General features: G+C 41.9%; 1 protein-coding gene across 1 annotated transcript; it reads left to right on the forward strand.

Moving 5' to 3' along the window:
• The first annotated feature begins 439 nt into the window (after window positions 1-439).
• On the forward strand, window positions 440-26,873 carry LOC114520314 (baculoviral IAP repeat-containing protein 6-like). Its single transcript, XM_028540558.1, has 42 exons — window positions 440-691; window positions 1,627-1,814; window positions 2,249-2,398; window positions 2,695-2,991; window positions 3,255-3,349; window positions 3,465-3,588; window positions 3,803-3,898; window positions 4,317-4,536; window positions 4,719-6,149; window positions 6,853-7,107; window positions 7,457-7,685; window positions 7,962-8,573; window positions 8,746-8,865; window positions 8,965-9,213; window positions 9,514-9,940; window positions 10,369-10,671; window positions 11,232-11,489; window positions 11,730-12,460; window positions 12,610-12,845; window positions 13,164-13,492; window positions 13,828-14,022; window positions 14,542-14,728; window positions 14,854-16,090; window positions 16,202-16,911; window positions 17,073-17,261; window positions 17,698-17,901; window positions 18,305-18,432; window positions 19,570-19,700; window positions 19,785-19,916; window positions 20,077-20,277; window positions 20,534-20,722; window positions 20,924-22,566; window positions 22,804-23,032; window positions 23,287-23,449; window positions 23,625-23,799; window positions 23,884-24,085; window positions 24,214-24,503; window positions 24,740-24,966; window positions 25,329-25,490; window positions 25,785-25,862; window positions 25,970-26,158; window positions 26,229-26,873. Exons 1-42 carry the CDS (start codon window positions 517-519, stop codon window positions 26,442-26,444), a joined length of 13,602 nt encoding a protein of 4,533 aa, XP_028396359.1. The 5' UTR covers window positions 440-516; the 3' UTR covers window positions 26,445-26,873.
• Window positions 26,874-27,077: the final 204 nt, after the last annotated feature.

Consider the following 27,077-nt stretch of genomic DNA (forward strand, 5'->3'; position numbering starts at 1 on the left):
AGAATTTGTTTAGAAAATCATTCATTGGCGCAATTAGGTTTAACGAACGAAAAACTGAAACTGTACTGGCTATATTTTGTTTGAACTGAAGATCATGTACCTGTGGGCTGTTATTTGCCGTAAAGGATTACGAAAACCCGTGTCAAAATGATAAAGTATTTTAATGGATTTTCTTTGGGTTGTTAACTTTGTGTACACATAAAGTGACACTGGAGTCCTACGGTTGAAGACCCTCATTTAGGGCGGGGCCTGACTGTTGGGAGTTGTCTTGATGGGGGCTTCAAGGGGTTGGAAACAAAATCCATGTGATGATTAAATTGAATTGGACAAATTATCCGGTATGCAATGCAACTACAATAGCTCAGCCGGGGACAGTTAAGTATAAACGTGAGTAAGAAAAGAAGTAAAGTACAACATTCTTTTTAAAACATCTTTCCTCCACACGAGGTGACGTCATGTTGTTTTCGAACGTCATGCGCGAAAGAAAGAGTGGTGACGAAACTATGAAAATTCAAAATGGCCGCTTCTTCGTGGGTTTGGGAAGAAGACGGTATTATGGATATCCAGACACAACCTGTGTCTTTAACGTATTGTTCAAACCTGAACTGTATCATCCTTACCCGGACCGACAATACTATCGACATAATCGACGTGAATTCTGGGGACATAGTGAGGAAAACTGTTGTTTTAAGTAAGTTTTAGGCAGTGGTTACAAATTCTTGTTCTTTCATTTATGATTTTGTGGTCACACAATCGTCGTAGCAACGGGATGTATCGCGGAGATTTGAGATTTGCTTAAAAGCAGCACGAAGTGTATACTGTAGTGTGCGTCGTTTTCGAGATATTTGAGATATTTATAGGCAAAAAATATGTTGCATAATCCAGGAATGTAAATAATTCGGATTTTTTAACTTCGAATAAAAACTAATAAACAATTTAGAGCATTCATCCTGTATGACTCTTGTACAACTTTGAATTGTTTCAAGGCAAATCACCTCTGGGTACATGATCTGTACTTTTTTAATTGGATTGGAGTCAAATTACATGATTTCTCATCCATGACATATGAAGTTTATGATATGAAAAAAATTCGCTAGTATCCCTTTAATACTATAATTTCCTTTTATGCATGTCTCAAGATTCAACCACTTTTTAGATTTACAACTTTTTTTAGATATCTGCTTTGAAATTTTAATTCCAAAGATGTATAATTTGAGTACAGCTTAGCTTGAATAATGAATGAATGGATCATATTTCATCCATTTTGGTATATTTTGCATAAATATGTCATTTTGTTTACAAGCCCTCTTCTTTAAACATTTTTAACTGATTTCCATCAGCTGATTGAATGGCAACGCTTCCTAATGTTGGTCTCCATTGGGATGGCAAGGATTTTATTTGTCAATAGAATCAGGCATAAAGTTACATTAGTAATTAAAAAACTACATCATATACAGTGTCTAATGGCAGGAATTTCCAACCTCAAGTAGTTTTCAACTCTAGCTAATGCCAGATGATCTTACATGAATAATAAAGTTCTGGATCCTTAGACTTTGATAGAAGTCCTGAAGTATTCTGAGTTCATTTCACATTTAATTATTTACAAACAATGGATATTTATTTCAGGCGAGAATAATCCTGGCAGTCTACAATGTGTGTTCAACCCTGTGGCTGGCAACCTTGTCGTTACTGATGGCAACTCTATCGGATTAAGAAAAGATTTAAATGGCATTTACCTGCTCAAGACTGCCTTGCAGCCCCCCGTGGAAAATGCAAGAGATGGCGAGATTGTTGTAGAAATGACACTACCTGATGTAAGATAAATTGAATGTCTTGTTGACGTTTCAGTGTTACAGATATGAAACCATTTCAGTTGTAAACACTAGGGTCTTGTAAGGATCATGATCCAGTGTACTACAGAAGGAATCTTAAACTAAACTAATTTATTTATTCTGGATAGCTCTATCAGTTCTAAACTGTTCTTCCTAGAGGTCCAGTAGGATAATCTCTTATTGATCCAGTGTTACCACAGGAGGAAATCTAAACTAAACTAACTTTATTTATTCTGGATAGCTCTATCAGTTCTAAACTGTTCTTCCTAGAGGTCCTGTAAGGATCATCTCTTATTGATCCAGTGGCCTATCTTCATTTATATTGGATAGCTTTAACTATCAGTTCTAACTTTTTTTCTAGAGGTCCAGTATAGTCAGGATGTATAGTTATGTTGTGTGATTCTGTTTCATTGTAGATGGAACATGTTCTGTCAGGACTTCAGACGTGTATGAAAGATGCACACGAGCCCCACCTGTCAAAAATGGAAAGGCTGAACAACAAAATAATCGAGAGCATAAAACAAGTTAAATCAAAGATTAATGATGGTGATGAAAAACTGCAAAAGGTATTATGCATTTATATATATTTATTATATAATATTAAACCCCAAACCTTGCCTATTGTTATTAATACTTAGATATAAAGCCCCAGTATTCCTTGTTATGGCTTTGAGGTGTTTGCAAAGCAATTCACCCCAACCTGTCCCTATCTTTCCTCCCAGCAATCCAGGGAGGAGGGGGAAATGCTTGTCATTCAGGTCAGCAGCTGGCCATAGTCAGGGGGGGGGGTACACACTAGCTGTTAAGAATATTTGAATGCATGCTTGCTCAAACAAACTCTAAAATTCTTGTTCAACTTTAGTGGGCATCCTGTGACATCAAAGTGGAGACAGACCTCATTCACTCGACCCTGAACCACATGGTCACCCTGCTTCACACCTCTTCCACCAAGGGTCCCCAGCTATCCTCCACATCCGCATTACTCTCGCAAGTTTGCAGCTTGCTGCCTGTGTCAAGTAATGACCAAAGTGATGTTGTGTTGAACAGAAGACAGATGTGGAGCGAGGTGAATCGTAGAAAAACTTTCATCAACTGGCCTCACAGGGACTACAAATGGGCTGTGCCTGATACCATGGCCCAGGCTGGCTTTTACCATCAGGTAAGATATTTGCCATCCATTTGCTGCTCTGGAATTTACAACAAACGTTGACCATCGCGGGCTAAAAAATCCCTCAAAATAGCATGCCCGAAGTATATGTACAAAATTACAAGATTATGTGTACAATATTACCTGTTCTTAAAGAGGCTCATTTTAGTTGTAGAGTAAGATTTCATTCTTTCTGCTTTTACTAAAAGTTAGTTAAACTATAGTCAAGAAACATGAACTGTACTGGCCGTAACTAACCTTCCTTTTTCCCGTAGTCTGATCGCCGTACCTACCCTAGCTCTGTCGACAGAGCAGTTTGTTTTACGTGCAGTGTCGGTCTTGTGTGTTGGGAACCAACAGATGAACCTTGGTAAGTGATGTCGTTTTAACAAAATGAACTAGATATCCTTCGCCTTTGGGGGGAGATTTGGCGTTTGTATGAATCATCAACCGTTTATATTTTATTTCTGCACGGTATTCTTTAGGTCGGAACACGAAAGACATTCGCCCAAATGTCCGTTTGTCCGCGGAGAGTGCACGGAGAATGTCCCTCTGTCCGTTACTATTGCAACCTCCCCCGCTCAATTTCACAGTCAAGAAAAACAAAAGGTGAAATATGTGTTGTTTATCTTGCTTAACGTGATGCAATACAAGGACATATACGGCTAATTCAATAAAGATTGTCCTTCGTAAACTTTAACTCGAGTTCCAAAACGTAACAAAGTATTTAAGAAATGTCAAAAGTTTGAAATTCGGGTTTTCCCGCCAAAACTGAGTTTCCAATCAAAACGCTTCAATCTTTAATAGTTTTCGTTCTTTTAAGATTTCCTGTGTCAGTTCTGCAACCTCTGTACCCCTGATGGCAACTTCGAGTGAGAAAGGGCAAATCGTGGTTTGGGATATAAGAGATGAATTGAAGGTAATGTTTTGCTTGTCATGGCACCCCTGAGGTTTGTGTGTCCAGTTTCATATATTAGGATCTGTTACGTGTGTGTCCAGTTTTATGTAATGAGATCTCTGAAATGACTTGTGTATCCAGTTTCGTGTATTGGATCTGTGAAATTTTTACCCTGTGTCATATTATATATTGAGATCTGTGACATGTGTGTCCAGTTTCGTATATTAGGCTCTGTGACATATGTGCTCAGTTTCATATATTGAGATCTGTGACATGTGTGTCCAGTTTCGTATATTAGGCTCTGTGACATATGTGCTCAGTTTCAAATATCGAGATCTTTGACATGTGTGTCCAGTTTCATATATTCGGTTCTGTGACACGTGCGTTTAGTGGATATTGCGATCGCTAGATAAACGGTTTAAAAACTATTCAATTTTAGGTGCGCACGCGAGTAAGACTGAAACTGGATAATAAAATTTTGTCTAACGATGTCGGTGAACTGGACGATCTATTGACGGCTGACGTCATGCGTGACGTCATCGAGGAGAGTACCAAAGAAGCGCTAGAAGTCGAACCAGAAAAGGGTGGTCTGAGTTCTAGTGGCAAGGCCACTTCGTCTGGTAGCGGTGAATGTGACAAAAATACTACAACAGAAAAAGGTGCACTATTAAACTTTATCTCTGTCCTGCCGTATGGCCTTGTTTGGAGGAAAGTGTTGAATTTAGTTTAGTTTGGGTTTCCTCCTGTAGCACCACTAGATCAATAAGAAAACTGTTTAGAAATTATGGTTCAGTTCAGGTTTCTTCTAATTTATAACCTGGACTCTTTTGATTTCTTCAAGATGACACCATTGAAGATAAGGCGACGATTGAAATGAGATCCCAGCATCTTCCAGTTCAAGTGACCTCCGTTGGTATGCTCAAAAACAGCCAAGAACGCGAGACAACCGTTGAAACGCAAATCATTCATACTGCAATACCAGAAGCAATGCTCATTGCTTGCGTCAACACCACTCCTAGCGACTCCTCAAAACCCGCGCGCCCTCACCTTCTTGTGTGCGAAATACCCGCGGACAAAAACCGACCAGGCACTCCATCGAAAGTGCCGAAATCAGACGAAGGCAAAGGTAAAAGCAAGTCAGTATCGTACAGCACACAACTCTCGTTCGAAAGCGAAGATGAATATTACGACCCATTGTTTTCAGTGCCAAGTGTCTTCCATGGCATTCCCAGCCCCCTTAAGAACGGTTTCCCGAAGTCTGGGACTGAGAAAACGGACGAAACCCAGATTGTAAAAAATGCAAAAGTTGTGCAGTGTTTGAGTATAAAAGAACTCGAGTTGGAATGTCTTAAAGTCGCTCAGGTTATTCCCTATGAAGATGGCAGCCATGTTCTCTTCGTTTTGACAAGAAGGCAGCAAAATTGTAACCAAGAATCCAGATTTAGCGAACAAAATCCCAACGAAAATAATCCTTTGGAGTTGAAAAGCGATAGCTTTGACACACAAATCGCATCCAAGGTGAACGGTGAAATAGATAAGTCGATTGGTGATGTTCAAACCATCTCAGTTGGGAGTAGTGTTTTGGCGGCCGCAAACGAGCCAATTGAAAACACTTCAGACTACATCCCCGCGGAAATAGACGAATACAGTAATCATGAATTATGTGATGATAATCTTCCTAGTACAAGTTCCGACTCGATTACGGCTGAATCCGAACCTAGCAACGATACAAAAACGCGTGATAACACCAAGTATTCCGAAGGAACTCACGAGGAATGTCCGACCGCCGAACTTAAATCTCCTAACAACGTGAAGTATCTCGAAGAAATTTGTGATATTACAGTGCCTGCGGGCGCAGAGTTAGAGAAAAATGTTATATCAAATGTAGACCTTAGAAATAGCGAAGGAAACTCGACTGTTGGATCAAATACTCCTGGTAACATGAAGTATTCTGAATCACGACACTCGGAATCTTCACAAGAGAACTCAAACGTTTCCCATAAGATGAAAACCATTGCGGACAGCTCTGAAACGGAGTTGCTCCAAAGATATAATGGTAGATATGAAAAAAATTACTCAGTTTGTCTGTTACTGTACAAAACACGGAAAGAAAAGGGGAGGACATTGTTAGAGGACTCGCCATGTAGGTCAGTGTTGACGACCTCTGAAGAAGATCGTTTATGCGATGTATTTCTCCTGCCTGATGACGCCGAAGACTCCTTTATGCCCAGTTCAGCCGAAGCGAATGATTATAATAATGTTTATCTCGCAGGTTTGTTGATTTATTTCTTGGCGTGTTTGTTTACTTGCGGGCAGCAGTAGCCCAGGAACCGCGCAGCGTTTTTCGTATTGCTGGGGGCCTGGGGCTCGGAACCGCGCGCCTGCTAGGAGAGTCTGGGAAAATTTTGAAATATAGGTCTCTGAAATCGCCGCAAATGCCTCTCAATTTAAGGATTAATGGAAAATAATAGATAGTATGTAAAGTTTCCAGCATGTTTGGCGCTCATTACAAACATTAAACAATATAACCTTGCTTTGGTTATGATGTCAAATATTTTGATATGGATAACCACGCTGTTTTAATGGTCAAATGCTTGTCCTATGTAAAGTTTCCAGCATGTTTGGCGCTCATAACAAACATTAAACAATATAACCATGCTTTGGTTATGATGTCAAATATTTTGATATGGATAACCACGCTGTTTAAATGGTCAAATGCTTGTCCTATGTAAAGTTTCCAGCATGTTTGGCGCTCATATACAAACATTAAACAATATAACCATGCTTTGGTTATGCGATTTTAGTGCAATTTTCTTCCTTTGATACATGTGAACGAGTGAATTAGTTACGGATTTTCAAATAAGAGCTCTTATTTATCAGAGCATTCGTAACTAGTCACTGGTTCACATCTACCAAAAGAAGAAAATCGCAGTGTAAACGAGCCTTTAAGAAGGTTCGTGTTTGCCTGTTTTTAGGTGTGTCTTCTGAAGGATCTCTGGCAGTGCTGGATGGTTTTACCTTGGGAACGGTTGCGAGATTTTCCCCGGGTAACGTGGAAACGGAAGGACGGATACACAGCGCTATATTTTGCTCGGGATTAGGATCGTTCTGCATGTGTACGGAGAATGGGAAGCTGCACTTCCTTCATCTTGTCAAGAAGAACGAGTCCACGGATGAGGTTGATTCGGCTGGTGGAAGTCGGGCATTTGATTCCGAGAAACATTTGAAAGGTAACGAAAAGTCGGTTAGAAATAAGATTTTTTATTTCCTCTGCAATCCAGACTACCCACTGACTACCCCACTAGTGTGACCATATATGCAATTTTTTTTTAACCAAAGCTGCCCTTTAACCAAATCTAGTTAGACTTCCCCCTCTTGGTCGAAATGTGGTTTTATTCAAATCAGGTGTTGGTGTATTTGACTAGATTTTGTTCGCTCTACCCCACGGTTGATTTCTGTTCATCAATTAGAAAGAAATCAAATCGTGGGTCAGAATGAGGCCTCTTTAGGGCGTCACCCTTACCCCCTTTTTCTTGAACTCTCGTGTTAAGCTGTAATCTAATCTTATGTACGACACAGAACCAACTGAAAGGATCCCACTGGACGATCTTTCACTGAAGACGTTAAGATCTCTTGCCGAAATGACGACATTTGAAAATCTTGTCCCGCGATACACTGCGCTCGTACCAGTCTTCTGGAGTGAGATCCAGCAGGAACAGCAGCAAAGGAGACATCCGCAGCATTTACTGCAAAACTCCCAGGGAGACGCCAGTTGTCACACAAGAACCTGGAGGTTGCAAAAGAAAGGGTGAGCCTTAGTGTTGTGGATATTTAGTTGCCTTAGTTTGTGTCTAAACTACAGGTAAAAAGATATCTTAAACGTGTGATCTAGTGTAGGTAGTATTCTACAATAGCTGTCGTGTTTGTCTGAACTACCTGAGAAATATATCTCAAACGTAGTGGTCTAGTGTAGGTAGCATCTACAATAAGCTGTCGTAGTTTGTGTCTGAACTACCTGAAGAATAGATCACCAACCTTGCTACAAAATTTGACCAAACTATGCCCTAATATCGTTCGTTTACAGGCTGGTTGGCGGTGACCAGTTATTCAAGCTCATGTTGCCACGCCCTTGCTACGTCGGTCACGTGGGCATCACGTTCACAATCAACAAATCGTCAACGTCCAAGAACAAAGTCCAAGTGATATTATCCAAACCACGCAGTACTTCTTTAAGACCAAAGCCCGCACAACCCTTCACGATTTCGGGCTCACAACCCACCCATGATGACGTAATATGTGGACCTGTTGATCTGACGAAAAACCTTATGCCGTCCAGGGATAAGGGCCATGTGGTGTTGACCAGTGCAAGTTTACTCAAGGCCAAAGTTCGTACCTTACACGTGCTGTTTAAAAGTGAAGCAAAAACCCCCGGTAAGGGGGATGAAAGTTCCGGTGGGAGAAATGGCTTTAGCGATCTCGAGGAGATATCCATTACGGTTCGCTCTTTGAGTCCAGGCTTCAACGCGGACATTTTTGGTGCGTTGTTGGAGACACCGGGCTTTTGCCCCCGGCTAATGGATATCGTATGCGAAGAGCCTAGCAGTGAGGTCAGCGGGCAAGAACGCGAAGACCTTCAGTGGGTCGCACTGGAGTTACTGTGTTGGATTGCAGGAATCTCTGTACACCAGCCTGTCAGGTGAGTAAAGTAGATCAATGGAAATTGGTTATCGGCAAATGGGACTATGCTGAGGTTACTTCATGTAATATTTGCGCTAAATCTAGAATCCTCGGTCGAGTTAAGCAACAACTTCACAGTACCTCTATTCGGTTAACACGATATGATTTAGTACGATATGTTTATTTTACAGCAAGGAAAGTTTGGCGAGCCGCGTTCTGGAAAGATTACCAATGCTGATCCAGTCATGTTTGCTGTCGTCCTCACGAAGTATCGCTCACAAATGCAGTCGACTGATTGTGTTATGTGTCAGGTATTTCAAGATTACATTGATCTTTGAAAAAGCACTTTCCGTGTCCTCCCTCACCCGTAAAAGCAAGAATACTTCACTTTGAATTCTTTTCTTTTTCAGTCAACTATGTTCCGCGGAAAACGACAGCGAAGTAAAGAGCGGTGTTCTCAAGTCTTTCATCGATCTACTGCCATCGATAATCGCCTCGGAGTCGAGTGGTGGCATCCACTGGTTTTTCACACTCATGACCGGTATGTTGGGCTCAAAGGACCAAGACTGCGTTGGAAGATCTTGCATGGAAATGCTGATGAGTATTGCCCAGCAATTGGACAGTAAATTAACCTATCATGATCGCATATTAAGATCCAGGTAAGTCAAGGTAGCCTTGGGTAACCCTAACCAACCGGTTGGTCAGGATTCAGGAATCGAACAATGTTTGGATTTGAATATTGTGACGATGCTACTCTGAGTCACCAACCGGGTAAGCTAAAAAATTAGCTTAACCACGGTGGGAATCGAACCCGCGATCTTTGGTTTGCAACTTTTCCCCCCACAAATCCCCGCAAAGTATCAGAGAAATTGATATCTACCCATAGCTCAAAAGGACAAACCTCCGACTGCAATAACACGCTTCAAATCTTTCATACAAATCTTTCATTCAAATCTTAGTTTCAGATTATATGGCACGCCCCTGGACCCTAACTTCTTCGATGTCTCCATGGAAACCATGGGGCTATTCGCCACCAGCAAGCTATCTGATGATCTTCTTGATCCGAAAAACATTGGAAAGAATACTCACGATGTGGATGAGATTGACCTCATGGATTATATCATTGCCAGAAGTGGCGGTCGTACGCTTGGGCCATCGTCCAAGATGGAACAACTCCTGTCTTCGATGTACGGCATATTGGAAGTGGAGCCTCTGGATTTTGCCTGTTCCTCCATGAGCAATGGTTGCAAGATTGATTACTGTCAGGGGAGTGGACCCCAGGGTGGGGAGAACAATGGTATAGGGTCGTTGTACTACCCAAGTGCAAGTGGTGGTGACCCCGCAGTACCAATGTCTACATTTCAAGACCATGTCATACAACTCAAGGTAAGAAAGTTGCTTGATCATGGTGGGTTGGCTGGTTAGTGTTTGGTGGGCTGGCTCTTGGTTAGTGGTGGGCTACCTGGTTTGTCAATGGTGGGTTGGCTGGTTGTTTAGTGGTGGGTTGGCTGGTTGGTCAATGGTGGGTTACCTGGTTTGTCAATGGTGGGTTACCTGGTTGGTCAATGGTGGGTTGGCTGGTTGTTTAGTGGTGGGTTACCTGGTTGGTCAATGGTGGGTTGGCTGGTTGTTTAGTGGTGGGTTGGCTGGTTGGTCAATGGTGGGTTGGCTGGTGGTTTAGTGGTGGGTTGGCTGGTTGGTCAATGGTGAGTTTGCTGGTTGTTTAGTGGTGGTTTGGCTGGTTATTTAGTGGTGGGTTGGCTGGTTGTTTAGTGGTGGGTTGGCTGGTTTTTAACTGGTCCGTCTTTACTTAGGAACACGAGAAACTTCTGAGTAAACTTCAAAAACAGAAACAGCAACTGGAGGAACAGCATCAGGAGTTGGAAGAACTCGGTGGAATGCTCTTCTCACCCATGAACGCTGCACAGAAAGACACGATGTTGGAACACGCTTGGGGGGTGAAGGATATGTCCCCTTCTCTTATGTACAAGTTTGGCCCCGCTTCTACATTTGGCGGCGTTAAGGCCCCTTCTTTGTTTGGTAGCAAAACGTCCTCTCAACCCGCTTCGATAAAGGCGAGTCCTATTCCTGTTCCACAGTCACGAGCATCTTTTCAGGTATGTTGCCTTATTCAGTTTTATGCTAGGATTATCTCTTTTTGTGGTAAAACTGATGAGAACTAGATGGTGTTGAAAGATATCTCTTTGTAGGAACACTGGATCAATAAGAGATGATCCTTACTGGACCTCTAGGAAGAACAGTTTAGAACTGATAGAGCTATCCAGTATAAATAAATTTAGTTTAGTTTAGGTTTCCTCTTGTAGTAACACTGGATCAATAAGAGATGATCCTTACTGGACTTCTAGGAAGAACAGTTTAGAAATTAGAACTGATAGAGCTATCCAGTATAAATAGAGTGAGTTTCTCCTGTGGTAAAACAAGATCAATTATCTTTATTGGACCTCTAGAAGGAACAGTTCAGAATTAATAGAGCTATCCAGCATGAATAAAACAGTTTACAAAAGCTCTCGGAAATCAGATAAATTTGTAAAACTAGAAAATCTCAAATCTTATGTCAGAATTGTCAGAATTTATGTCATATCTGAAGTTATTTCACCAACTATGCAAGCTCAACCAGTGCTACCATTCCTGGCAACTGATTTATTTTATTTTCCAGCTACCAGTACCCAAGCTCTTAACGATCGAGAAGCTTCAGACGGGTGCTCGACATTTTGTCGTGTTGGACTTTGGTCAGAGTGTAAGGCTCACGGATATATTTATCCCAACGTGTCCGGATCTATCCTCTCTTGTCATCGATATCTGGGTGAACGGTGAAGAAAAAGACCTCAAACGCATCACAGTTTCCACGGATATCGGCAGCAAACCATTATTACTAACGGACCTGCTACCACCCCTAATCTGTAGATATCTCAAGGTCAGTGGTGGACATTCGCTTTATTTTGACTTGCAGCAATGATATAACTTGCCGAGATTCGATGGATTTTGCCGCGGTTTTCTGCGTTTGATAGATGGAAAAAAACGGATAGTTTTGAGTCCTCAGACGTGTGGGGACCCTCACATAAAGATCCGTAACTTATCCACTCGTTCACATCTATCAAAAGACGAAAACGTTAATGTAAACAGACCTCAATTTTTTGCTTTTAAACATTTTCAGATTTCCATATTCGCCCGTCATGGCACGTTACGTACGAAGCTCATTCTCGGGGAGTACTTCGGTTACCCTGTGTCGTCGTCGGAAACCGCCGTGGTCGAAGAACAAACGAAGAGGGACGAAGATGCGTCGAGGGAGGCATATCTTAATCTGATGTATGACGATGTATTTTGCCAGTATGGTATCGCTTGCTCGAAACTCGAGTCTGTGCTGAACTATATAGAACCTGGATCGCTCATGTCTGGTGGCAACGAGAAATCAAAAAAGGAGGAGTCGAAAGTCAAGCAGGCTTATAAAGTGTGCATGGGTCTGCAATTACGTTTAAATTTCTTGGAAAGAAGCATTCAGCGAATCAGTAAACGCATAACTGGTTATCAAACATTACCCAAGCTGACCGCTGACGAGAATATCGATGTCACCATTGAGCATGCGTCGTACAGTAAACTCAAGTTCATTTCCGATTGGTTGGTTCACGTACTGGTGTCCATATTTGGTGTAGATACGTCCTCGGACGTTCCTGGTCAGCGGATGCCGTGGACTCAGGATATTACCTTCGAGACGTGCCAGAGTCTGTTTACGACATTTTGTGTGAAGGGTAGCTCGGTGTCTCGTGCGAGGGTTGGGGCGATGTTACTCCGGACCTGTGGGGAGAAATCCTGGTGGGGAGAGTTCCTGTCTTGGGTCATGGAGAGGTTCTTTAGTTCAGATCAAACTCTAATGTTTTCCCAAGAAAGGTGAGTTTTTTAATTAACACACTTGACTCTGACCTTCTACCCTCGGAACTTTTCCCCTCAAACTTTCGATCCTTCGAACTTTTATCCCTTCGAATTTTCAACCCCGGTACTTTCACTATCCGGTTTTTATCATTATGTTCATTTCCTAGGTTATTCCTGCTTTTATCGTCGATCAGTCAACTTTCCCCAGTCCAGTATCCCGTCATATCAAGCGCCCTGGGCCTGCTGGAGAAACTGCTCTCCCCAATACTTCATGTTACACAAAAGGATAAAGGTCCACATCGCTCTCTTGATTCACGTCTTTTGGAATGGGTGACGTTATATGTTTCTAACCTGTTGGATAATTTCATGGACAGATCACAGGATGGTTATTTGAAAGCAAGAGGTTAGAAAATAGAATGGCCAATTCAATGTTAGTTTAGTTTCGGTTTCCTCCTGTAGTAACACTGGATCAATAAGAGATGATCCTTACAGGACCTCTAGGAAGAACAGTTTAGATCTGATACAGCTATCCAGTATAAATAAAGTTAGTTTAGTTTAGGTTTCCTCCTGTAGTAACACTGGATCAATAAGAGATGATCCTTACTGGACCTCTAGGAAGAACAGTTTAGAACTGATAGAGCTATCCAGTATAAATGAAGTTAGTTTAGTTTAGGTTTCCTCCTGTAGTAACACTGGATCAATAAGAGATGATCCGTTTTAGATAACGAGGAAAATGAAAGCAACGATGGAAAACCACTTTATGATCATCAAACTACCCCCAGAAGATGGGATTTCATTGTCCCTCGTACAGCCAATGACGCCCTCGGTGATTCGCTCAAAGATTCGTGCAAAGGTTTGAAAGGTTCAAAACGTGAGATGAGAAAACTCAAGAAACAGATTGCGACAAGACAAAGACGGCTTCACGCTTTACACCATCAACACATCTTGAACAAAACTCATTCATACGAAAACTATGCTTCATCCTCTAGCCCACCGTCGCCGTTTCAAATAACACAGTGGAATAAACAGTTCAGACAAAAAGCTAGAAAGGTAAGTTAGAGTTAGAGTTAGAGCTCAAGGCTTTCCGCGACGTATCATATTGAGGAGAAATTTAGACAGCGTTAGTCTTAGCCTGAAGTTTCGATTACATGAAATCATATGAAATCGGATTAGGTAAGACAAATCAGAAGCAGATCAGGATTAACATGAAGATCAATTCAGTTAAATAATTGGGATTGAGATCAGCTCCGGAGCAAATCAATTAAGGTCATGTCAGTTTAAGATCAATTTCAGGTATCCGGTTCATCGAGATTAGTTAAAGGATTAGATTAAGATCTCATATGAGTATCGTGGTAATAAAAGAATACATTTCTTTTAAATGCCAGCCTCTGAAAGACCTCTTGCGGTTGAAAAAATTGATCACGAACAATCCATCTGAGCCAGCAATAGAGATTCCTTATCCCAGCCGTAATAAAAGATTATCGCGTGATTTGTGTCTTCCTGTCATGAAAGGACTACTTGCTGTGTTGTTATCGCCTCAAGGAGCGTGTAGCGCTGAGTTTTTTGTACTCGTATGCAAGGTAAGAGAAACCTTCAGTAAGGTTGGAGAGACCTCTAGTGAATGTTAGATATTGTGTATTGTAATAATAGCTGGTCCTTTTAAAACTGAAGTTAACATGTACTTTGGGTAGCTCAGAGTTGCAAAAAGAGTTCAACCTTTCTCCGGTAGGATTTCAAGTTTTGAAAACCTTCTTCAAAATGACGTTACGTCAGTGAGTCAAGTGGCAACCAGCATAAACAAATATTTGTTTTTTTAGTACATGCATGTGATCAATTAGAGTGCTCAACTTTGAACCTTCCTCACAAACCTCATTCAAAGCAAACCTTCCTCCGGGTGGTACCCGCGTACCCGTAGCTTTTTTGCAACTCTGGGGTAGCCCGGTAGCTTCACTAGTTTACCCTGGGCTAATATACCAGGCGAGATTCTAATCTTTTCAAAGAAGCCATTCATTTAACAGTGCATGCATAGGGTTATTTTTACAGCGTAGTGAAATAAGTAGCTTTTCTTTGCTGTAAATCTATTTGTTTCGCTCACCAAGGTGTTGGGATGCCTCACGCTTGTTAGCCAACCAAGAGTCAACTTGAATGAACTAGCAAGCAAAGATCAACTCATGAAGCTGCTGAAGACATGCGTGATATCCGAGGGTGTACCTTCGAGTAGCTGGAGTTCAGGAGATCAGTGGATAAGACATGCTTGTGTCACGTTATTGCAAGATCTTGTCAGCGGTAAGTAAGACACAGTAATTGACAATTACAGGCCTATTTTAGAAAGTTTGTGACCATAGCCTTGCATCCAGTGTTACGTTAGGAAGAGATCAAGTTTAAGAGATCAAATTTGTTATTGTTTTTAGGTAATGAACATTTACGACCTTTCCCCGTCAGCGAAACATCGCAAGTAAAAGCAAAAGACGAACATGAACCAGCACAGATGTCGGAGATTGCCGAAAAACCTACGACTCTTTCCGACACCTCATTCGGGGATATAGCGGAAACCGACGAACCTGTCGACGAAGGGTTTGTCGAGCTTGGTATGCTCCACGATTTATTCGGCGACACGTCGTCGGAAAACTCCGAGCCCAAGATTTCGGAAATCTCCGAGCAACCGATCCAGGAGATAATCATCGCAAAACCCAAGCCACACTCTAAGACGAGGGGCATGAAAGCACAGCCCGCCCCAGGCCATTCGGCCGTTGTGGTTTCAGTCCCGTCTGAAATATCAACGGCTGAAGATTGTCGTTTAGAGATCAGTCTCGAGATGAAAGCTGAACAGGAACTGCGCCGCCTGGCCTTTACAAGTCGCCAGCGGTTTCTGACTGGTATGGATTTAAAGTCCAGTGTCGAACTTCAAGGGATCGCAGTTGCTGGATTTGGATGTCAGGGGGTCGGAAGTTCGGAGGGTGAAAGTTCCGGATCTGAAATCTCGGAGGGTCAAAGCTCGAGAGCTGTAAGGTCGGAGGGTGAAAGTTCCGGGGTTGAAAAGTCGGAGTGTCAAAACTCCGGGGTTCGGGAGAGTCGTAGCTCCAATGATGATGCACTGAATTCTGCTAGTGAAGAAAATGACAGCGAGGCCAGAACGACATATCATTTTGTATCAGAGTGTATTGGAAGCCTCATTATTGACTCTTTCAAAGGATGGTACGAGGTGGAATCAGTAATGGAGCTATGTTTGTTGCTCTGTGATTCAAGCAATCTAACTTTCTTAGTGAGCCAGCAAGCCATGGAGTCCTCACTGGAGAGTCTTTCCACCGTCGAGGGAAAATCAGCCCGATTTTGGAATCTCGCCATCAGTTGGCTCAGAATGCTGCTACGACAGACTCAATACATCAACGAGGACACACCTACTGATTACGTCACCGCCGCGAACCTCGTGGCCAACTCGCGATTTCCACGCGTCCTTGGACAGCTGCTGTCCACGTGTGATACAGGCGACTCCGGACAGAATGTTCTTGGACCATCCCTTGTAAAAAATTTCAAATTGTTATTGAAAGAACTGTCCGCGTTGACCTCGGTTGAAGAACATCATGGGATAAAACCTTCACAGTTCCAAGAGGTCCTTATAGATACATTGTTGTACATGACCACCCACAGGTAAATAGTTACTACTTTTCTTAATATAAATACGAACATTGCAAGAAGGTACATAACACCCCTAGTTGCCACCATTTTGATTATCCATACTTATCCCATTTTGTTCTCTAGTCGCTCCGATGTCCACCGTCATCCCTCATTATCTTCCTACCCACTCGACGTTTGCATGACATTCTTGGAATTTCTTGCGCAAAACATTCCCACTGATCCACCTTTGCCAGATCTCTCAAAACTAGTTCAAATCATCGACTCCATTCTTTCCTCGATTCTTGCCCACCAATCCTCATCCAACCAATTCTGTTCCGTCGCAAATTCGTCAAAGAAAAAGTTCACGGCCCTATTTCCCACCGGGGGGCCATCCCAGGAGGTATCGAATGATCCGAGCCATGCAAAATTTCTGCTGCAGTGCCTCGGCGTATTGTCAAAACTCTTCCAGTTCAACGCAGAGCAGTCACCTTTGTCTGATCGTCTTGTGAACGAGAGCTCGACGATGCACAAGCTGTTGAAATGCTTAAACATGTGTCGCGGTGAGTCCTTTGAGCTTCTCGAAATCGGAGTAAATATCGTCTCCGGGGATCTGTCGGAGGTCCAGGGGCTAGAGAAGCCGAACTCCATCGAAGATGGCGTCATGAAGATATTCTGTTTGCTTTACAAGCACACGAAAGAACGATCCCTAATCATGCGCAGTTTACTCAAGTTCTTTTCAAGCGACGTGGAAGAGGCCAATCAAGACTCTTGCTATCATCTGTCAGAGTTACTTCTCTGGATTTTGCTGAAGTTATTGGATTCTGACGAGAATTTCCAAATTTTTTGTGAAAATGGTAAGCCTTTAAAAAATCGTGATTTTCAAGTTACCTCCCATTTCCCCCCTTCCCCATTACCACCCACCTTCCCACCACCCACCTTCCCACCACCCACCTTCCCACCACCCACCTTTCCCTCTCTGAGCACCAAGCATAATTAGTTTTTATCTTCCCCCAAGGCGGTGTAGAGGTTATCTGTGGCAAGCTGTCACGTGCTACATCACGTGCCTTGCATCCGGTCAGAGGCGTGGTGTCTACAGTCATACATCAGCTGGGAGTAAAAGTACATTCAAAACTCGAGGGAGAGAAACATCTTTTAGCAGCTGCCTGGGAAAGCGACAAACCCTTGGTGAACTTCGCTCCTTATGGTAAGGTCTATCGCCCTAAATGGACCACTTGCATAATAGACCAACTTGTGATCTAGGTAACAAGAAGGAAATAAATCACCACAGCTAAAAAGAGCATACCAAAATTAGTATAATTGCCAAGTTTGAGTGCAAAATGTCAAGTATTACGGAAAATATAGCCATGCAAGTTGTTCCAGGTACTTCCAGAAAGCTTGCCAAAAATTGGTACAGCGATTGGTAAGGTCCTGTTACACGGTGCGATCTTTCTTGCAACTTGCAATGCATTTCTACTTTTAAGAAATGTAAATTAGTGAAAAGTAATAATTTCTTCGAAATGTAATTATAAGAAACGCGTATGGAGTGTATAAACACTAAAGTTTGGTAATTGCCAAATTTATATCCCTCAAAAGTAGAATTGCATTGCACGTTGCTAACTTGCGATGTCATCTCATTTCAGGATCCATCCACTGTGCCTCTCACAGTGTGGCAAATGGTCCCGAACAACTCATATCCATGACCGTCCCTACCAGGCGAGCCCGCACTGCTGCATGGTTACATCATTTTGACCACAAGGATACTTGGTGTTCCCTGCAAATAAATCTTCCCAACACTGTTATTGTGCACGAAGTAGTTGTTCAACCACACTCCGTGTCGCTCTCAAGTAAGTGATATGTGCTTTCAGATTAACTCCTGGGACCGGTTGTATCAAGCCCGTTTAGCTTAAACGGTGGATAAGTCAAAATTAAATAACACCCTTACATCTCTCTTGAATGAGTCAACTTGAATATTATGTACTGAATATGTAGTTGTAAACAGTATCTTTGTATTAAGGTTAAAAACACTTAGTTTTCTCCTTGAATAAAATGATAGACTTCCTTTCTATTTTCAACTTCACCATCGTTTAAGCTAAACGGGCTTGAATGTTTTTCTCAATCGCTCAAAAATTGTCTGTTGTTCTGTATAATCCTGTTTATACCTGAGTATTTCTAAATCGAAGATTCTCTTTAATATTTGTTAGCTGCAAATATAACGGTTGAAAAAGTATCGTTCTTTATAATAATTAGATTCAACAAGTTATGTTGTGATCGAATTCTGCGACGAAACTTCCTCGGTGACCAAGATCAGTCCACCTTTACTAACCGCTGGTCTGAGCAACATTCGTCTGCAGATCACAACCCCGCAGTTGGCGTCTGTAAGTGAACGATGAAGTCTTGTCACATAGTAGCAATCAGTAGAAATTGATCCAAGAACTATTCCAGTATGAAGTTCGTTTAGTTTAAGTTTCCTCCTGTAGTGACACTGGATCAATAAGAGATGATCCTTACTGGACCTCTAGGAAGAACAGTTTAGAACTGATAGAGCTATCCAGTATAAATAAAGTTAGTTTAGTTTAGGTTTCCTCCTGTAGTAACACTGGATCAATAAGAGATGATGCTTACTGGACCTCTAGGAAGAACAGTTTTGAACTGATAGAGCTATCTAGTTTAAATAAAGTTAGTTTAGTTTAGGTTTTACTCCTGTAGTAACACTGGATCAATAAGAGATGTTCCTTACTGGACCTCTAGGAAGAACAGTTTAGAACTGATAGAGCTATCCAGTATAAATAAAGTTAGTTTAGTTTAGGTTTCCTCCTGTAGTAACACTAGATCAATAAGAGATGATCCTTACTGGACTTCTAGGAAGAACAGTTTAGAACTGATAAGAGTTATCCAGTATAAATAAAGTTAGTTTAACTTAGGTTTCCTCCTGTAGTAACACTGGATCAATAAGAGATGATCCTTACTGGACCTCTAGGAAGAACAGTTTAGAACTGATAGAACTATCCAGTATAAATAAAGTTAGTTTAGTTTAGGTTTTCTCCTGTAGTAACACTGGATCAATAAGAGATGATCCTTACTGGACCTCTAGGAAGAACAGTTTAGAACTGATAGAGCTATCCAGTATAAATAAAGTTAGTTTAACTTAGGTTTCCTCCTGTAGTAACACTGGATCAATAAGAGATGATCCTTACTGGACTTCTAGGAAGAACAGTTTAGAACTGATAGAACTATCCAGTATAAATAAAGTTAGTTTAGTTTAGGTTTTCTCCTGTAGTAACACTGGATCAATAAGAGATGATCCTTACTGGACCTCTAGGAAGAACAGTTTAGAACTGATAGAGCTATCCAGTATAAATAAAGTTAGTTTAGTTTAGGTTTTCTCCTGTAGTAACACTGGATCAATAAGAGATGATCCTTACTGGACCTCTAGGAAGAACAGTTTAGAACTGATAGAGCTATCCAGTATAAATAAAGCTAGTTTAAGTTTCCTTTATTGTATTTCTTCGTAGGTTGTAAGGCTAAGGTTTCATCGGCCTCGTGACTCTGATACGCTGGGTTTGAATCGTATCGAAATTTTGGGAACGAGCTTTTACGGGCCAGTACCTGCCATACAGCCTGTGTTACTCTCTCAGAAAGCAAGGTAGGCTGTCCGATTGAAATGTTTGCTAATACATAGTCGTCTTAGTCTATGATCAAATGGCTAACATTTTTAAACTGTCCTTAGTCTGAACTGGTCAAGAGCACTTGATTACTGTCTTCGTCGTTCTCACACCTTATCATCATCTGTGCTGGAAACGCTGTCCAACGTTGAAGGAATGCTTGATGTTTTACTAAAGATTCTCTGGAGTTTTCCCAAGTAAGATTACTGGAAATAAATTGATATCAATATTCAAGGGACGGCTAGGAAGAACTCTATAGTGGATCAAATTTAACGTGGCCTTTGAAATGCCGGAAACAAGTTCCTTGAAAGATTTGCTATTCCCTCCACTTATTTATTTTTATGGTTCGTTTCTTAGTTCAAATCTCAAGTCTTGTGTGGAATTTATTCTCATCAAATTTGCCTCGAGTTCTGAAGCAGTTTGTACTCGTTTACTGAATCACTTGTTGTACGGAGGAGCTGATCTTGCTGGCTCCTTGGGTGGGGCGCATAGCGAAAACTCCGAAAATGAATTGCTGTATCAGCTGGGGATCATTAAAGATGGACAGACGTGGGGAAGGTGATCATATCATTTGATGATTAGACTAATTAAATTCGTTATTTCTCTAATTAGTCCGTTTATCAGGATTTTTCTTTCATCAATTAGTTATTTCATTAAAATGGAGAAATATAAACTTTTTGTCTATTCGTTCATAATTACATGTTTATTAGAGTTAATTGTTGCTTATCAGGTCATCATATTCCCAATGGTTCAACAGTAAAACATACATTCGTTGGATAGTCAGCTTTTTAAAGGTTCATTATTTCCTCAACAGGTTGAAACCAATGTATGATTGGTTATTGTATGTTGAAGAACAAGCCAATATTGAAAGAAGTCAGTCTGTGAAAGGCGGAAATAATCTCATCTCTAAAATAAGAACCATAGCAGCAGTCACCTGGTTAATAAAAGATGATCCGATGCTCTGCGATGAACTTCAAGAACTTATTACCGAAGAAAAAATTAGGTTTGTAAACCCCTGATAAACTTCTGTTCTTGTTGTTTTCACCAAAAATTCATTATATTGCGATAAATAATCCGTTTTCTTTCTTCCATATGATAAACGGTAGAAATGGGATTCATTTTGTTGATTTTGTGCAATATTTTATTTGCTGATAAATTGCTGAAAACCCCCGGACAATACCGAATTTGTTTTGATCTTTTTTAGGCGATTATACGAGTGGTCTCAGCGTGTTGTTGATATCCCGATGTTAAAACTAACTTTAGATTACCTCCTGTGCTCCCTGTGCTTCGTCACCAGGCCTTACTTACAGTTTTTGTTGACTCAGTCGTTTGCCCAATCAAAAGGGAAGATTGACTATCCAGCACTCACAACCTTGGCCCGCGCTTCAAATTCGTCACCAGGCGCAGCGGATTTACTCGCGTCAAATCTCCTCAGGGACGTTGTCGAGAATGTGGAAAGATGTTGCAGAAGGTTTATGAAAGGGTCAAAAAAGATGTCTAGTTCGACAGAAGTGGCAGAGAAGATACCGCAAATCTCGCTAGAAGGTCTTGAAAAGCTCCTGCAGTTTCTAACAATGTGTTTAGGTAATGTTCAGCTCAAAGACTGGTTGGGAAGCGATAAAGGTAGTTCATTCTGGCAATCACTGCTAAGCTTTCTCACTGACTGTCACTCGCGAGTTACCACGCGTATTTCCTCGCGTGCCGCTTCGTGGGACACCTCGCGTGTGCCTATATGTCCGCGTGTGCTCGCAAGCTTACAAACGACCACGTTGAGGTACTTTAAGGCATGCGTGGCAGGCCACGCGAGGAACCAACAAAATCTAGCTCGTGTACTACACGAATTGCTCGCGCGAGAAGGTGATGGCGTCACATCTAAAACTTTATCAGGATTTCTCCGGAGGCTTGTTTTGGAATTATTGTTGGATGATGATCATGTGACTCTTGCCGTCACGTGTTCGAGTGTCACGTCACAGAACGTGGTAACGTCAGCAGGGAATGCTTCCCAATCCCCCCTATGGCATCCGCGCTTTGGCGCGTCAAGTTCGTGTAAACTTACGACTGTCCGAGTGAATACGAAAGTTCACGAGATTTTGAACACATTTGCCATGAATCCCTTGCAACAATTACAAACTCTTAGTTCGGGGGTGGACGATTCGACCCGGAAAACGTCGGAAACATTGCAAGATTTGGCTGAATTATTGGAATTTGGTGATTTATCAAAACACGAAACTTTCACGCTAACATCCTCTGCCTTCAATGTTAAACACAAACGCAGTAACCATGGTGACAAGAAGAAGGAGCAGGGGACTAGTAGCGAGGGAGAGTATGCCCCTCCCCCCAAAGTGAACCCCTCTACCGAGAATTGGTTGTGCTGTGAAGATGGACCGCTTGCTGGATTACCGCTGCCGAAAGATACCACCGTCGCGCAAATCATGCAAGCAGTAGTTGAACACGGCCAAGGCATGGGCACGATATGTTTGAAGCTTGATATCAGGCCGCCAACGGACCGCAATACCATGATTCCCAGCGAGAAATCACGTGATATGGTATCTCAGAAGTCTGTATCTACATTATTAAAAGTTTTTTCCGAGCTTGGTGGCTTGGCTCTCATTGCAGATCATCTTCCCCCTCGGTTCTCCCTCGGTGTTAATTCGGACTCAATTCGGATTGTGTCGTCGTCGTCTTACAACCCGGCAGTCGTGACGTCACTCGTGCCAGGGCACTCTTTGATGGGTTTCACAATGTTTCTACGCCTTCCAGGCTACGCCAGCATATTGTTGGAAGATCAACCAAATGCTTGCTACATGCTGAGGTTGATCCTCGGAGTCGATGATTATGGCGATGGAGGTGAGCTGTTTATTCTTATGACAATTTCTGATCTTTTCACCGGATAACTCTATCAGATCTTAACTGTTCTTCCTAGAGGTCCAGTAAGGATCATCTCTTATTGATCCAGTGTTACTACACAAGGAAACCTAAACTAAACTAACTGTATTCGTATCACTGTCCCTTTAAACTGCGTCTTGAAATGGCGAACTATTACCTTATGACTCACTCGGTTTTTTTCAACTGCTATTCCCGTAGTTACTGCACCGCAGACATTACCAACATTACCGTTTACCATTCTACAACGATTGATGACGTTACATCCCGTTGCCACGGCAACCGGCGCTGGGATACGTCAGACTGCACTGGACATTGGCGTGGTGCATTTGCTCCTGACATGCCTGGGACTGCTGAGTCATCACAAACCACGAAAGACAGACGGTCAACACGAGGCGACCATGGAAGCGCTCAAAGCCTTCAACGCGAAGTATGTCGTCGACACTTACTGATATTAGGGCGATTTAGCATGAGGACGCGAACGTCAAAGACGACGTGAAAATGGCGAATAAATGGCGAATAAATGGCGTGATGCCTCTGAATATGGACATGCCACGCCATTTACTCGACATTTTCACGTCGTCTTTGACTTTCACGTCTTCATGCTAAATCTCCCTATTTATGTGATAAGGGGTGGGTTATTGAGAGTTAGGTCTTCTGATGAGATGGGTTTTTGTTTTCCAGCAATGAGTTGGGTCAAACTCCATCAAGCGGAAGAACATCGAGCAAGCAATACTGGGCGAAGGGAACTGGATTTGGAACCGGGTCGACTTCTTCTGGCTGGGATATTGAACAGGCGCTGGTGAAACAGAAGAATGAAGAGGAACATATTACATCAATACTGCAGGTACTTCATGTTGCAATGCAGCAGGAAGTAAAATATAACAAGCTAAACCAAGCTGAATCACTCATACCGGATAGCTTCTAAACTGTTCTTCCTAGAGGTCCAGTAAAGACCACCTCCAGTTCATTTTCCAAAGTTCCAAGAAGTTGTTTATCCGTTTTCTATTGTATTTCCACAGGTTCTCGCTAGTTTTATCTGTCCTCTTGGTGTCACAATCATCGAGTCAAATATCGATGATATATCTCTGGATGTTTCTGATGAAGATATTGCCAGTGTCATGCCATCGCTACCAGATATTTTCATGAACTCGTGTTTAATTCCCACCTTGGCATCGTACTTACGAAACGATTCAGGTAAAACAAACTCACCTTATTTCAGGTAGAACAAACTCACTGGATTTTTCTCTTATGCAAAAATTTCATTTCTGTATTTCATAGTTCTTGACATGGCACGCCACGTTCCACTGTATCGTGCGATCCTCGGCTTTGTAAGATGCATTGCGGTCAGCCCAAATTTAGTTCCACTGCTACATCCGGGACAGCGTAACGCCAAGAACGCCTCCAGCGATGATACGTCATCACTCTGTAGTCTGCTGACCAAGATGAAACTGTGCGTGGACACATATGGGTCAAGGTTACGGTAAGCTACATATCCGATATGCCTAAGTTCAACTTTGATCTCAATAAAATGCTGGAGAATGCAGTTGCTATTTGCTTGCATGAACAATTCAAAATTTCAGCTCTTTTTAATATTTGTTTATTTTCAAGGTCGTCCGAAAAAGTAGACGATGGAAAAACGAAAATCAGAGTGGAAACACCTCCGTCAAAACAACTCAACAGCAAGGCCGAAGATCTTGAAAACGAAAGCCTATCCCTGCTTATCCCTGATGTGCAGACAACCTCCATGCTTGTTCATAAGGCTGTTGATAGATACCGCTGGGAGCATTTGACGATTGACGGCTCGAGTACAGATGGCGATGCTCAAGGCCAGGGATCTGGTGAAGAGCAACTGAGTACGGAGGAAAGATACTCGTCCATAATGATGCCCTTGCAGTTTGGTAAGTTTGTCCGCAGTTTATTTTCCCAGAATCTCAATCTCAGAAATTTAAAATTCCAAATTTTCTTGGAATTTCAATATCTGAAGATATCTCAGACACTTTAAATCTCAGCAATTTTCTATGCATTTCAGAACTTATACAGCATCTGTCCAATTTTCAAATGAGGTTTTGTAGGAATCGCACAGTGGTCTGTTCAAAAGCCTGATGTTCTAACCTTTGAGTGTCTTTCATTGCAGATACGTTCTCCATGGTGGCCGAAGGTGCGGACGGAAAGACAAGTTTTACGATTCCTTACCATTTTTCAAGCTCTGTAAAATCAGCCACATCCTCGGGCCAACGAACAAACGCGGGCAGAGCAAGACGTTTAGCTCAAGAAATCGCCTCGTTATCAACATCGCTGCCTCTTTCATACAGTTCAAGTGTTTTCGTAAGATGTGACGAGGAACGGTTGGATATTATGAAGGTAGCGCATCTGGTCGACTTTATTCTTGATTGCCACGGGTCAATAAGGCCTATTCATAATTGTTTCTCACTATTAACCCCTCTCTAGAGGTTTGCCCTCTCTCTGAAGTTTGCCCTCCCTGAGGTTTGCCCTCTCCCCAGAAGTGCCCCTCTCCCTGAGGTTTGCCCTCTCCTCAGAAGTGTCCCTCTCCTCTGAAGTTGCCCCTCTTCCCAGAGCTTCCCCTCTTCCAAAAGTTCACCCTACCCAGAGATTGCTGCTCTCCTCAGAAGTTGCTCCTCTCCACAAAGCCCCCACCCTCCCAGAGTTTACCTCCCTCCCAAAGATGCTGTAATATTATTTTTCAAATAACATTTTGTATTCAGGTGCTGATGACTGGACCTGCTGACACTCCGTACGCAAATGGTTGCTTCGAATTTGATGTATATTTTCCTCCCGATTATCCCTCTAATCCGATGCACATTAGCTTTGAGACGACTGGAAATCATCGGATTAGATTTAATCCAAATCTTTATAATGACGGAAAGGTAAGAGCCAGTGAAAGACGTCACCATGAAACGCCATGTTTTACAAAGATTTCGCGCCAGTTTAGATTACTGTTATTATTAGCTCAGAAATAGAGGTAACTATTTGGGTGGATAAAGGGTGAACTATTGGGATAAAATGGTTCAGATAGGATGAACTTCTAGGGTGAATAGAATTGGTATGGGGGTAACTATTAGGACAAGTAGGGTTACAATAGGGGTAACTGTAAGGGATAAAATAGTGGCTACAATTAGGGTGAATAGGGTTCAGGAGATGATAATAATTTCATGTTCCAGGTTTGTTTGAGTATTTTAAACACTTGGCACGGACGGCCTGAAGAAAAATGGAATTCACAGACATCCAGTTTTCTCCAGGTAAAATTTCAGAAACGTTCTCAATTCTTTATAAGATATTTTATGTTGTGACTTTCTGTGACTTTCGCACCAATTAACGTCCACTAAAACACGAGTTTTGCTCATAGGTTCTTGTGTCAATTCAATCACTAATCTTAGTCCCAGAACCTTACTTCAATGAACCTGGGTACGAGAGGTCTCGCGGGACGCACTCGGGTACCGTGAACTCGCGTGAATATGACGCAAACATTCGACAAGCCACCGTGAAATGGGCAATGCTGGAACCGTTAAAGAATCCTTGTCCCTGCTTTAAACAAGTGAGTTGCGCGTTTTATCTTTCCTTTGAGAAACCTGGACGTGATAATAACATATCTTCTCCATTCTCAGGTGATCGAACGCCATTTCTTTCTGAAGAAGGACGAAGTATTAGCACAATGCAATGGATGGATCAAAGAACTCGAGGCTTGGGCGAAGGAGAAACGAACAATGCGCTCAATCACGCATCACCTCGACTCACTACGACGACACACGACGCAACTGCGCGAGGAAATTGCGAAGCTTTCCGACGAATGTTTACAAACACCTGACGAGGATCCGGAATGACGTTTTATCCCCAGCTTCAACACCACGTTTCCCATTGCGATTCAATGGAAACCCGAATTATCCACGAATGATCTTCAACAACAAACTAACAAATGCCGAAATACACACGTTTGACGTAACTTAGCACTGAAAAATAAACTTGTCTTTTAGTGTGCAAAATTCATATTTAAGAAACGTTTACCCCATATTGAGTTTTAAACCCTTCTTAAAAGAGATGTAATGTCAACTCGATTGATATTTTTTGTTTCGTAATCTGCACTATGAGTTTTGTATGCGAAAGAGACTATCTTCATTAAAACAGAACAATGTCTTGTCGTCGTTGAACTGAAGCGATATATATTATGAAATGGCGACAGGAAATAGTGCACAAATAAAACTCACACAAATTTCACCAATAAAACCACAAATGAATTGATATTAAATAAACTTCTTTCGCAAAAAAAAGAAGTATTGATAGTTGAAGTAACACAGTGCGTTTATTTTCTTGGTACAATCACAGTTACAATTCAGCGATGTTAATTCGAACTTTTGCCATTTAGGGCAATTGGAACATAAAGATTTTCACCCCAAAAACATATGCGTCTAATTAGAGAACCGTAAAACACCGCAGTGTTTTACAGCAAGCGAGCGACG

This window comes from Dendronephthya gigantea, unplaced genomic scaffold, assembly GCF_004324835.1.
Source record: "Dendronephthya gigantea isolate DGI-Jeju-01 unplaced genomic scaffold, DenGig_1.0 000015F, whole genome shotgun sequence".
NCBI lineage: Eukaryota > Metazoa > Cnidaria > Anthozoa > Malacalcyonacea > Nephtheidae > Dendronephthya > Dendronephthya gigantea.

Bases quoted from the DNA above. Each gene is read 5' to 3' on its own strand.
- LOC114520314 (XM_028540558.1), top strand. From the start codon at position 517: ATGGCCGCTTCTTCGTGGGTTTGGGAAGAAGACGGTATTATGGATATC. The intron at 8,574-8,745 runs GTGAGTAAAGTA...TTTATTTTACAG, and splicing joins TCTGTACACCAGCCTGTCAG to CAAGGAAAGTTTGGCGAGCC. The intron at 23,450-23,624 runs GTACTTCATGTT...GTATTTCCACAG, and splicing joins ATATTACATCAATACTGCAG to GTTCTCGCTAGTTTTATCTG.